This window comes from Phaseolus vulgaris, chromosome 4 (genome assembly GCF_000499845.2).
Source record: "Phaseolus vulgaris cultivar G19833 chromosome 4, P. vulgaris v2.0, whole genome shotgun sequence".
Taxonomy (NCBI): domain Eukaryota; kingdom Viridiplantae; phylum Streptophyta; class Magnoliopsida; order Fabales; family Fabaceae; genus Phaseolus; species Phaseolus vulgaris.
In genome coordinates this window covers 30,380,533-30,394,218 of record NC_023756.2, presented here as the reverse complement: position 1 = coordinate 30,394,218, position 13,686 = coordinate 30,380,533, and the positions used below count along the sequence as shown (strand labels likewise).

General features: G+C 32.9%; 1 protein-coding gene across 1 annotated transcript; it reads right to left on the bottom strand.

The window, feature by feature from the left end:
* Positions 1–8,598: 8,598 nt before the first annotated feature.
* LOC137838635 (secreted RxLR effector protein 161-like) lies at positions 8,599–9,639 on the bottom strand. Its single transcript, XM_068647874.1, has 2 exons — positions 9,130–9,639; positions 8,599–8,616 (listed from the first exon to the last, which is right to left on the bottom strand). The coding sequence occupies exons 1-2, from the start codon at positions 9,637–9,639 to the stop codon at positions 8,599–8,601; spliced, it is 528 nt and encodes a 175-aa protein (XP_068503975.1).
* Positions 9,640–13,686: the final 4,047 nt, after the last annotated feature.

The following is a 13,686-nucleotide window of genomic DNA, read 5'->3' as shown; positions in this document are numbered from 1 at the left end:
ATACCTATCCTTGTTGTTGTCTTTGTTGCGGTTTCTCTTTAGGAATTTGCTGAACTTTCTTGACCGCAAGCTAAGATTTTCCTCATCACTATCATCACTTGAATCTTGCTTTCCCTTGTGCTTGGATGCTTTCAAGGCTATGCTCCTTGTGTGCTTATCTTCACTCTCTTGAACATTGAGTCTATTCATCTCTAGCTCATGTTCCCTAAGCTTTCCAAACAAAGAAGCAACACTTAATGATGTTAGATCTTTAGATTCGGAAATAACAGTTACCTTTGGTTGCCATGCTCTATCAAGACATTTCAAGATCTTGATGTTCAGCTCTTCTTTGTCAAACGTCTTGTCTAGGCTCATAAGGTGATTGATGATGTGTGTAAACATTTTATGCACCTCAGCTATTGTTTCTCCTTTAAGCATTCTAAACATCTCATACTCTTGGATGAGAGCATGCTTTCTAGCTCTTTTCACCTCATTTGTTCCTTCATGAGTGACTTCCAAAGTGTCCCAAATTTCTTTTGATGATTTGCATTGTGAGACCCTGAAAAACTCATCATAATTTAAAGCAGAGGTTATAATATTTTTGGCAATGCAATCGAATTTGGCCTATTTGCTTTCTGCATCAGTCCATTGAGACCATGGCTTCTCAATGACAGATCCATCTTTTTCAAACTTTGGGATAAAAGGGCCATTTTCAATTGCATCCCAAATTCCTTTGTCAAGAGATTCCATAAATATTTTCATTCTTACTTTCCAAAACTGGTAGTTCAAACCACAGAACAAAGGTGGTCTGTTAATTGAAGCACCTTCCCCAAACGGTAGTCTATCAGCCATTTAAAAAGATTTTTAGGATCAACTTGAATAACTTTCAAGAACCAAGCTCTTGATGCCAATTGTTAGAAAAGATGGCTTTAAACTAGAGGGGGCGTGAATAGTTTAAAAAGGTTTTCGCAAAATTTTCAAAAACTAGAATGAATTTATCTTAGAAACCAATTGATTCAACAATTCAGTTAGCCAAAACAGCAAGCAAAAGCTGTAGTACCAGAAAAACAACCGGTTGTTTATACCAGCAAACAACAAATAAACTGAATTTAAAGAGTTAGAGATAGAGAGATTGTACACAGTTGTTTATACTGGTTCTCTCGAAACCAGAGCTACATTCAGTCTTCTCAGAAACCCTGAGGATATCCACTAAGCAACCACACCTTGATCACTTACACAACAACCAAGAGAATGACCTTGAACACTTCAAGAAACACACTCTCCTTGGCCAACACTAAGATTGCTGATCTTGAACACCTCAAGAACACACAGCCAATCTCAGCAAACACAGAAACGAAATTGTTCAACAGAGTACAAAGATTACACTTGTTACAGATGAATATCTGAAATCAATACAAGTAGAATCCTATTCCAGCACCTTGATCAATCACAAACTCTTAGCAATCTTAGCTCTTTGAAAAACTCTTTAGAAAAACTTTGTCAAAAGATTCTTTATTCTCAAATATGTTTTTCTTAATATATTCAAAGATGTAGTTTGTTATCAAATCTTAACAAACTCTTAAATTGCATAAAAAGATTGGTCAAAACATTTAATGGCTGGAGCGTATACAGTTAAAGCATTTAAAGCTCAGTCAAACACAAAACAATTTTTCTGTTATGATTCCAAAACAAACAATCGGTTGTTTCCTCAAATCAATCGGTTGTTTTGGTACTTAACAGTTTCATCCTTTCAAAAACAGTTTTCAATCTTTCTCAAAACACCTAAGTATAAACAATCGGTTGTTTCGACAAAACAATGGGTCGTTTCAACTTAGTTTGAAAAACATTTTACTTTCATAAAGATTGAGATGCTAATTGCTTGAGATTTAATCAAAGGGTGAATTACAACATATAAACTACCCAAAACAAAGTTCAAACCAGCACAACAACATCAAGCAAAGCAGAGGCTTCAACATCCTTCAAAGGATTTGGATTCTTCAAAACATTGAACACCACTTGGTTCAACAAGAAGAACAATCACTTTTTATTAGTTAATTAGTACGTAACTTGTAATTGACATGTTATATAACCATCGTTCAATTTTTATGATGTAAGTATCTTTCACCTATATTTCAATTTATTTTATGTTAAATTATTATTGATTATGCTTTAACTAATAACTTGTAGGTATTTGTCTGGAGTTTCTATTAATGACGGGAATCGAGATGTCTATGGATTTTGGGATCCCTATTTCATTAATCCAATTGAAGCGAAGAAAGTCATACATCACTAACACTTTAATTGAAGAGGGAAAACAAATATATATTTGCTCTTATATTATTGAGTAAATTCAATTATAAGTCGTCAATTATTAGTATTTCATGTTTTAAATATTTACTATATGTTTTCATGGATAATGCGGGATCACTAACAGTTACTTAGTTGATAACAATGTTGTGTGGTTTTGTTCACTGCACAAGAAATCATCCACACATCTAAAGCAAATAGTTAATGTGTAATTACATTATAAACTTACTTGCGTATAATACTTAAACGTCTACTAACAAGGTTTTTTCTATTAATTAGGGCATGGCATGGATATAGCATACTCAGAGGTCGGTCTAGTGCAAATTATCAAAATCTGACATGGTTGAACCTAAAGGTTTGTAACTTTTGTCTTCCTTTTTCCATTGTTTATCAAAATATCAATATTAACTTTTAATTTATATTGATTTGTAGTGTAATAAACAATCAGGAGGCTATGAGTGTGGCTACTACGTTATGTAATGGATGATTACCATTGTAAGAGTAGACATTCAAAAAGATTGGAAGCAGGTAATATTATTTAAATTATTCTTTATAGTAAAAGTATATGTATCTTAACACTAATTTGAACTTATTTTGTAATGTAGTTTTTTATGGATGAACAACCACGACCTTAGGAAGCCCTAGATTATGTGAGAAATGCTTAGGCCACATATTTCATTAATTACTATAACTGTAGGATAGCCATTGAACAATATAGGAATTAGATAGATAGGAATATGCATTAATGTTTGTAATACATATATGTATTAGTGTTTGTAATACATTTATCAATATATATAATTTGCTTGTTTGAATGTGTCTGAATTTATGTATCTGACTGGGTTTTTAAATGAACAAGTTAATTAAGAAGGAGAAACACATGAAACAAAAATGACTAAAAAAAATTCTTATAATAGACGACGATTTTGAGCCATAACTATCGTCTATACCTCGACCATGTATAATATTAAGCAAACTGTCGTTTATTTCCTTACCTAAGTATTCTATAGCCATATTTGATTTTCGTTATACACTGTGGTTGGTCAAAAGAACTGTCGTCTAGACGTGACTTATAAACAACGATTTGGAACCGTTGTCTATTCCTCAATAGTATAGACTACGTGCTGATAGACTGCAGTTGTAAAACCACTATCTAATAGCTAAAAAACCAATGTTTAAGAGTTTTCTACACTAGTGATTGTAGGTTCTTGCTAAGTGATAACAAAGAAGATTAAATAAAATACTTCCCTATTTTTATTTATTTTTCTATTTCCAAAAGGATTTTTCTATTTATTTGTTCATTTAAAAAAATTAAGATAACAATTAATAATTTTCTAATTTATTATCTGTACTTAATTTTCTAAATATTTTATAATAATAGAAATAACTGAAGTCGCACTAAAATTGAATACATTAGTAATTAATTAGAAGTGTCATATTGTAATAGGAATAAAATACAATAATTTCAACCATTTGAAAGGAAAAAACTAAAGAAAATTTTAATAATATATATCTTTACTATATAACTTAATTTGCATTCGATGGTTATTTTTCTTTTTTTTTCATTTATGTGACTAGGAATTGAAAGTAAATAAAATATAATTAAATAATTTAGTAAACAGTTTTAATTTAAATTTATGTAACGTTAAATTTTTTCTTACAAGTAATTTAAAATACTAAATGTTAATAGTGTACAATGTCAGTCGTCTATGTAAGCTGTACAATCTTATTTCACTTTAGATCTTTTTCGATAAAACCAGACTTAATTCGAATTCGAACCTTCTATCTTTTTCCTTTTTTTTCACTTTATTTATTTATTTATGATGGCTTCTTTAAAGTTTTTACCCAAATCAAGAAAAATATTTTTTATTTTTAATGTAATTTTAAGCGACTTAGCTATTATATTTCTTTCAGTTTCTTGGATTTCAATGCACATATCATTATATTCTTTTTCTATGTTATCATGATTATATTTTCTTTCAGTATATTAATTAAATCAAGAATATAATTGGAAAAGAAATATTATTTTAAAATGTAAAAATAAAAAAAATAAAAACAAAAAAATTTTGTTAAAAAAATTAGTCAATTAAAAAGGAATAAAGATAATATTTCTTTAATCATAATGAACAAATCTTTAAACCCTAAACCCTAATCTTTAAATCCTAAACCCTAAACTTTAAATCATAAACCTTAAACTCTAAATCATAAACCAAACAGTTTTATTAAACTTTATTACTCTTATAAAAAGTTAATTTAATATTAAAATAAAAATCGTTAGATCTAATAATGGTAAAGAAATTTTGTTTGGAATGATTTGTATAATAAGACAAGAATAATTTAGCAAACTAATTGTGTTGAAATCCCCCTCCCAAAAAAATTTCATTGGAAAAAAAAAACATCAACACATCCTGAATGTTACTCGCAACCTCTTATTTCAATCAAATTTACCTATTAATTTTTGGTCTTATGCTTTTTCTCATGCAATTCATCTTATAAACACAATACCTCATGTTGCTACAAATAGGAAAACTTCCTATTTGCTTGTTCACAAACAATTGCATGATCTTAAAAATCTAAATGTTTTTGGATCCCTTGTTTTGCTTCCACTTTTGGAAGAAATAAATCTAAACTTAATCTTAGATTAATGGGTTTTTATAGGATATGAAAGTTGAACAAAGGGATACATTATTCTTAATATTAAAACCAAAGAAATATTGATTTCTAAAGACATTATTTTTTATGAGAACATATTGAAACTAGTACTATCCAAGAGCATAATTCATTCGACTTTTTCCTTGAGCACATATTAGATAAAACATTGCTACTGATCACACTCCTACACAAGCCATGCAAATACAATATAATATTATAGATCATTTGTGCAAATCCACAAGGAATAGAAAAGCTCCAACTTTTCTAAAAGACTATCATGATGACATTGCCAACACTCTGGGCATTGCCTCTAAACAAAAAAGGTAAATTACCTTATATGTTATGTCCTTAGTTATGACCATCTCTATAAAAAAACAACTACAATTCACGCTTGCATTATCCACCAACCCTAAACATCAAACTTAAAATCAAGTTGTCCAAATCCATAAATGGTCTGAGACCATGAAAAAAGAAATCAGTGCACTTGAAAGTAACAATATATGACAATAACTGACTACCCTATGGTAAGAAACTCGTTCGCTGCAAACGTGTTTACAAAGTGAAATACAAAGCTGAGAGAAACATAGAACGATATAAAGCTCAATTAGTAGTAAAAAGGATACAATCAACTTGAAGGAATCAATTACTTGAACACATTCTCACCCATAGAAAAATTGATAACTGTAAGAGTTCTTCTTCCAATTACAACACACAAAACTAATATTTGAGGCAATTGGATGTTGATAATGCATTCTTTCATGGAGATTTAGAAGAAAAAGTTTATTTGGTAACTCCTTCTAGAATGTTTACCAACGATAACAATCAAGTCTGCAAACTTAGAAAACTTTTCTCTAGCTTAAAACAAACTAGCAAATAGTGATTTTCTAGGATTTCATCATCTTTAAATAATATTGAGTTTGTTCAGCCCAATACTAATAATTTTCTCTTCACTAAAGGTATTGTTTCCACATTCATGGCTTTACTTGTGTATGATGACGATATAATCCTTTCATGGAATTAATCTTATGAGATTCAAAAGGTTACTTCCTATCTTGATCGAATGTTTAAAGTGAAATATCTAGGTGAGCTAAAATATTTTCTGGGACTTAAATTCTTAGATCCTCAAAAGGTATTTACATATGTCAAAGAATATGTTTTTGACATTCTTGTTGACATCGATTTGCATGCTACCAAGCATTCCTTAACTCCCGTGATCAAAGTCACAATGTGTTTTTTCAATCAATAAGACCTTCATGTGACACTATTTGGTATTAGACATTAGAAGACTTTTCTACCTAACTAACACAAAAGCATATAAACTATGTTGTCTAGTTTCTCAACCAATTTTTTGCAGACTCCTACCATATTCATCATTAGAATGTCACTCAACATATACTTAAGTTCATCAAGAAGTCTCTTAGGCAAGGTCTCTATTGTCCCAGAAATTCTATACTTAAGTTCAAAGGCTTTAGCAACTCTAATTGGGTTGCTTGACCAAACAACATTTGTCATTATACTACTAATTTATGCATCTTTCTCGGCTCTTCTCTCATAAGTTGGAAATATAAAAAAACATACCATTGCATGTCACCCATCATCTAAGGCCCAATATCATGATTTGGCTACCATCTCATTGAAATTAAATGGCTTACATATTTGTTGAAAAATCTTGGAATACTGGTTTCAATTCTTGTTGCTCTTTACTGTGATAGTCAGTCTGTAAGATATATTTCTTTCAATCCTAACTTTCACGAACACACTAAATATATTGAGATCGATTATCATGTCGTTCAGGATTAAACTTCAAGCAAAAATATTTCATCTTCTTCTCATCTCTTCCTCGCATCAAATATTCGATATATTTACTGAGTCCCTTAAAACCTAAAAGCTTCAACGACATTGTATCAAAACTTGATATCTAAATAACCTTGACATAACTTGAAGGGGGCTATTGTTAATAACTATTAAACCGTTTCTATTTTCCGTTTTCTCTCTGCAACCCTATTTGTTAGAGTTGCACAATCTCTCTGCATTGTAACATTTTTGCATGCATGAATCAATATATAGTTTTGTTTTCTATTTTCTCTCCATGTTCATATTTTACATGTTTTTTCCTGCATTCTTATTTCTTAATTGTATTTTTATCTCGCATGAGACTACTTCACCATTATTTTGTATAACATGCAACCGTTGTAGTAAGGTCATCAACCTCATCATGCTTTAGTTTCTAGCATCCAAACCTAGTGAGAATTCAATTTGTAGGAAACCAAATTTCGGATTAGGTTTGAATTTTTTTTCTTGAAACTCGAGAACATAATATAAAATATAAATAAATTTAATAATTATTTAAGAAATAATTGAAATATACCTTTTCAAATATATTAATATAAAAAATTAAAATTAAAATATAAATAAATTTAATAATTATTAAAATAATTGTTAGAATATATGGCCTTAAACGAGAGAGGGGGTGAATTGTTTAAGAAAGATTTTCGTAAACTTTTAGGCCTAGAATGAAAATACTTCAAGAAAACCTTGATTAAGAATTCAGTTTTTCAAAACACAAAGCAAAAGCACAATACTGGAAAAACAATCGGTTGTTTTACCGAAACAATCGGTTGTTTATACTAGTTATCAAATAGCAAAACTGAATTTAAAGAGATAGGGATAGAGAGATTGTACACAGTTGTTTATACTGGTTCACTCCAAATCCAGAGCTACATCCAGTCTTCTCAGAAACCATGAGGAAATCCACTAAGCAATCACCACTTGATCACTTACACAACAACCAAGAGAATGACCTTGAACACCTCAAGAAACACACTCTCCTTGGCCAACACACCAACACTAAGATTGCTGATCTTGAACCCCTCAAGAACACAAAGCCAATCCCAGCAAACAGAGAAACGAATACTTGTTCAACAGAGTACAAGGATTACACTTGTTACAGAAGATAATCTGAAATCAATACAAGCAGAATCCTATTCCATACACTTTGATCAATCACAAACTCTTAGCAATCTCAGCTCTTTGAAAAACTCAAAAACTCATAGCAAAAACTTGTCAAAGATTCTTAATTTGCAAATCTGTTTTTCTGAATATATTCAAAGATGTAGTCTGTTATCAAATCTTAACAAACTCTTAAATTGCATTAAAAGATTGGTCAAAGCATTTAATGACTGGAGCGTAAGCAGTTAAATCATTTAAAGCTCAGTCAAACAGAAAACAGTTTTTCTATTATGGTCCTAAAACAAACAATCGGTTGTTTCCTCGAATCAATCGGTTGTTTTGGTACTTAACAGTTCAACCTTTTAAAAACAGTTTTCAATCTTTTTCTCAAAACACCTAAGTACAAACAATTGGTTGTTTCGACAAAACAATCGATTGTTTCGACAAAACAATTGGTTGTTTTAACGTTGTTTGAAAACATTTTACTTTCACAAAGATTGAGAATGCTAATGCTTTAGATTTAATCAAAGGGTGGATTACAACATATAAACTACCCCATAACTAAGCTAAACCAGCACAACAACATCAAGCACAACAGAGGCTTCAACATCCTTCAAAGGATTTGGATTCTTCAAAGCTTGAACACCATTTGGTTCAACAATCTCCCCCTATTTGATGAAGACAAATTCCTGGAGCTTGTGTTCAATCTGATTAAATCTGAAGCAGTTCCTGCAAAAAAATAAATAGCATTTATACTGTCCAAAGCTTCTTACAACAGCAAGTTAGTTTATTACTCATTCAAAGCATAAAACATGATAAACAATCGGTTGTTTACACGAAACAATCGGTTGTTTCTATCAGCAGTAGCAGAAAAAACTTTCATACCAGAGATTTTAACATTTTATACAGTATCAGACAAAGATATACAAGAACCAATTAATTCTCACCCTATTTGTCTTCACAAATAGACTTTAGCATGTATCAAAAACAGATTTAGGAGAGATTATTAGGATCAAGGATACCTAACTCATTTCTTAAGAAGAAAAACCTCTCTTTTGGTAAATGCTTTGTTAAGATGTCAGCTAACTGCAGATTGGTCTCCACAAACTTCACTTCACAGTTCCCATTTTGTACATGATCCCTAATGAAATGATGCCTTATCTCAATATGTTTGGTCCTTGAGTGTTGAATCTGATTTTTGGTAAGATTGATGGCACTTGTGTTATCACACATCAAAGGAACCTTGCTGATTTGTAAACCAAAATCTGCAAGTTGTTGCTTGAGCCACAGGATTTGTGCACAGCAGCTACCATTAGCTATATATTCAGCATCAGCAGTAGAGAGAGCAACACATGCTTGCTTCTTGCTATGCCATGAGATTAGGCTTGAGCCAAGAAGGTGGCAAGTGCCACTTGTGCTCTTTCTATCTAGCTTGCAACCTGCAAAATCAGAATCTGAATAACCAATCAAATGTATTGGGGAGTGAGAAGGATACCATAATCCTACAGATGATGTTCCTTTGAGATATTTCAGAATTCTTTTTGCAGCTTTGAAATGTGACTCTTTAGAATTTGCTTGATATCTTGCACATAGACACACCGCAAATATAATGTCCGGCCTACTAGCTGTTAGATATAGCAAAGATCCAATCAATCCTCTGTATTTTGTTTGATCTACACTCTCTCCAGCAGCATCAACATCCATGTAGCAGCTTGATGGCATTGGGGTGCTTGCTTCTTTGCAACTCTCCATTTCAAATTTCTTGAGAATCTCCTTGCAATACTTTGATTGACTTAAGAAGATCCCATCCTTTGTTTGCTTAACCTGCAATCCAAGAAAGAAAGATAGTTCTCCCATCATAGACATTTCAAACTCACCTTTCATTGCAGTCACAAATTCTTCACATAATCTATCTTGTGTAGCACCAAAGATGATATCATCAACATAGATTTGCACAAGAATTATTTCTGCATTTGACTTCTTGATGAAGAGAGTCTTGTCTATCATTCCTTTTTCATAACCATGAGATAGCATAAAGTTGCTAAGCCTCTCATACCACTGCCTTGGAGCTTGTTTCAGTCCATACAAAACTTTCTTCAACTTGAAGACATGGTTGGAATACTTATGATCTTCAAAGCCCGGTGGTTGTTCTACATAGACTTCTAAATTGATGTAGCCATTCAAGAAGGCACTCTTGACATCCATTTGGAAGAGTTTAAAACCACTCATACACGCAAAAGCCAGCAGCAGCCTCACAACCTCCAATCTAGCAACAGGAGCAAAGGTTTCACCATAATCTATGCCCTCTTCTTGATTGTAGCCTTTGGCAACTAGCCTTGCTTTGTTTCTCGTGATCACACCATCCTCATCTAGCTTGTTCCTGAAAACCCATTTCGAACCAATAATATTCATTTCATTAGTTTTAGGGACAAGAAACCATACCTCATTCCTTGCAAACTGATTCAGCTCTTCATGCATAGCTTCAACCCACTTCTCATCCTTGAGAGCTTCCTCAATTGACTTTGGTTCAATTTGAGAGACAAAAGCTGTGTGCGTACAAAAGTTTGAGATGGAGCTACGTGTGGAGACACCTTCCTTTATCTGCCCTATGATGTTATCCACTGACAGATCTCTAGGAATCCTCCACTCCTTGGGCAGCTCACTCTGTTGCAGAATTTCAATCGGTTGTTTCTGCGAATCAACCGGTTGTTTTTCTGCACAGATTTCCAGCTTCTCCAAACTGATGTTCTATTCATCTTCTTCAACACTGGTCTTTGGGATTTGATTGATTCTATGATCTACCTCATCAAAGACAATGTGAACTAATTCTTCTACAGTCATCAACCTCTTGTTGTAGACTCTATATGCATGACTTGTGAGTGAATAACCAATGAAGATCCCAAGGTCCGCTTTCTCATCAAACTTTCCCAAGCTTTCCTTTCCATTGTTGAGAACGAAACAGCTGCAGCCAAAGACTTTGAGGTGACTGATTTTGGGCTTCCTTCCATTGAAAAGTTCATATGGAGTTTTCTTCAAAATGGGCCTTATAAGCACCCTATTCATCACATAGCATGAGGTGCTCACTGCATCTGCCCAAAAATACTTAGGAAGTGATGATTCACTAAGCATTGTCCTTGCAAGCTCTTCAAGAGACCTGTTCTTCCTTCCTTGTTGTCTCCATAGGTGACATGACCCTTTTGCTTAAAGGAGATACTCAGGAACTTTGATTTGTCCCCTGTCATATGCTTGGAGCATCCACTATCCAAGTACCATAGTTGCTTGCTCTCCTCCAAAATTTCCTACAAAAGAGATTTTCAAGTACAAAGATTTGGTCCCCTTTTGAATGTGGGTCCATCTGGTTTATACTTATCAATTAAAGCTTTATTTCCCTTAGGAATCCACTTCATAAGCCCTTTAGGAACAACATGTTTTCTGATTTTACAGAACCTCACAGAATGACCTCTTTTCATGCAATAGAAGCATGTAACAATCAGTTGTTTCGATGGTCCAATCGATTGTTTTTCTGGCATTTTAGAAAAAGATTTTGAAAATCTATCTTGTTTGTTTTGTGGATTAAAACTTAATCCAGATTTTCCAAAAACACAGTTTTGAGATGCTAGAACACTCTCAAAGTTGGATTGGCCTTTAGAAAGCTTATCCACTATTTTAACAAGATAGTGAACCTTCTTTTCAACATTTTCGCAATTTTCACAAACTAGAGTATCACACTTGCAAGAGGAGTTTTTGTAAATGATTTCCAGATTTTCAAAATCTGTTTTTGAATGTTCTAAATCCTCTTCCAGTGTCTTTACTCTGTTTTCAAGCCAGCTGTTCTTTTCTTTTAACCGATTGTTCAAGAGAGCCAATCGGTTGGCTTCTTCATGCGTTTCTTGAAAGGCTTGAAGCAATTGACCATAATTTTCAGAGTTTGAAGAGTTTGATGAACTTACACTACTTGAGTCATCCACCCTTCTAGCCATTAAGCAAAGATTGAGGCTTTTCTTATTTTGCCGTCTTTTCCTTCTTGCTTGACTCTTTGTCATTGCTTCCTTTGGTTCATGAGCAGCCTTGAGTGTCTCCCACATTTCCTTAGCAGTTTTGCACTTTGATATCTTGAAAAATTCATTAGTATCTAGTGCAGAAGCTATAATGTTTTGAGCAGAAGTTACATTCATCATTTGTCCATTTGGACAAAGGTTTTGCAATGAAAGAATTATCCTTTTTGAACTTTGGAATGTAAGGACCATTCTCAATTGAATCCCATATTCGTTCATCAATATATTCAATAAAGATTTTCATTATTGCTTCCCAAAACTTATAATTCAATCCACAGAATAAAGGTGGTTTGTAGATTGAAGCACCTTCCTCAAAAGATAGTTTTCCAGCCATAGAAAAAAGATTTTTGATCAACTTGAATAACTTTCAAGAACCAAGCTCTTGATGCCAATTGTTAAAATATATGGCCTTAAACAAGACGGAGGGGGGGGGGGGGGGCGCTGAATTGTTTAAGAAAGATTTTCGTAAACTTTTAGGCCTAGAATGAAAATACTTCAAGAAAACCTTGATTAAGAATTCAGTTTTTCAAAACACAAAGCAAAAGCACAATACTGGAAAAACAATCGGTTGTTTTACCGAAACAATCGGTTGTTTATACTAGTTATCAAATAGCAAAACTGAATTTAAAGAGATAGGGATAGAGAGATTGTACACAGTTGTTTATACTGGTTCACTCCAAATCCAGAGCTACATCCAGTCTTCTCAGAAACCATGAGGAAATCCACTAAGCAATCACCACTTGATCACTTACACAACAACCAAGAGAATGACCTTGAACACCTCAAGAAACACACTCTCCTTGGCCAACACACCAACACTAAGATTGCTGATCTTGAACCCCTCAAGAACACAAAGCCAATCCCAGCAAACAGAGAAACGAATACTTGTTCAACAGAGTACAAGGATTACACTTGTTACAGAAGATAATCTGAAATCAATACAAGCAGAATCCTATTCCATACACTTTGATCAATCACAAACTCTTAGCAATCTCAGCTTTTTGAAAAACTCAAAAACTCTTAGCAAAAACTTGTCAAAGATTCTTAATTTGCAAATCTGTTTTTCTGAATATATTCAAAGATGTAGTTTGTTATCAAATCTTAACAAACTCTTAAATTGCATTAAAAGATTGGTCAAAGCATTTAATGACTGGAGCGTAAGCAGTTAAATCATTTAAAGCTCAGTCAAACAGAAAATAGTTTTTCTGTTATGGTCCCAAAACAAACAATCAGTTGTTTTCTCGAATCAATCGGTTGTTTTGGTACTTAATAGGTCAACCATTTAAAAACAGTTTTCAATCTTTTTCTCAAAACACCTAAGTACAAACAATCGGTTGTTTGGACAAAACAATCGGTTGTTTTAACTTAGTTTGAAAAATTTTTACTTTCACAAAGATTGAGAATGCTAATGCTTTAGATTTAATCAAAGGGTGGATTACAACATATAAACTACCCTAGAACTAAGCTAAACCAGCACAGTAGAGGCTTCAACACCCTTCAAAGGTTTTGGATTCTTCAAAGCTTGAACACCACTTGGTTCAACAATAATAACTAAAAGATTACTTGGTTGGTCTTGAGAATTGCAAGACCCATCTAGATGGTCAGATTATTCTATCTAAGGGGGATAAACCTCTCACACACCTTGATTTAACTAAAAAGTTGCAGCTTGTGTGGAAGGTTATTGGACCGTGGAAAGCAATCCCTCTTGGGAAGGGTTTTTATGAGTTTGAGTTCTCTTCTTTAG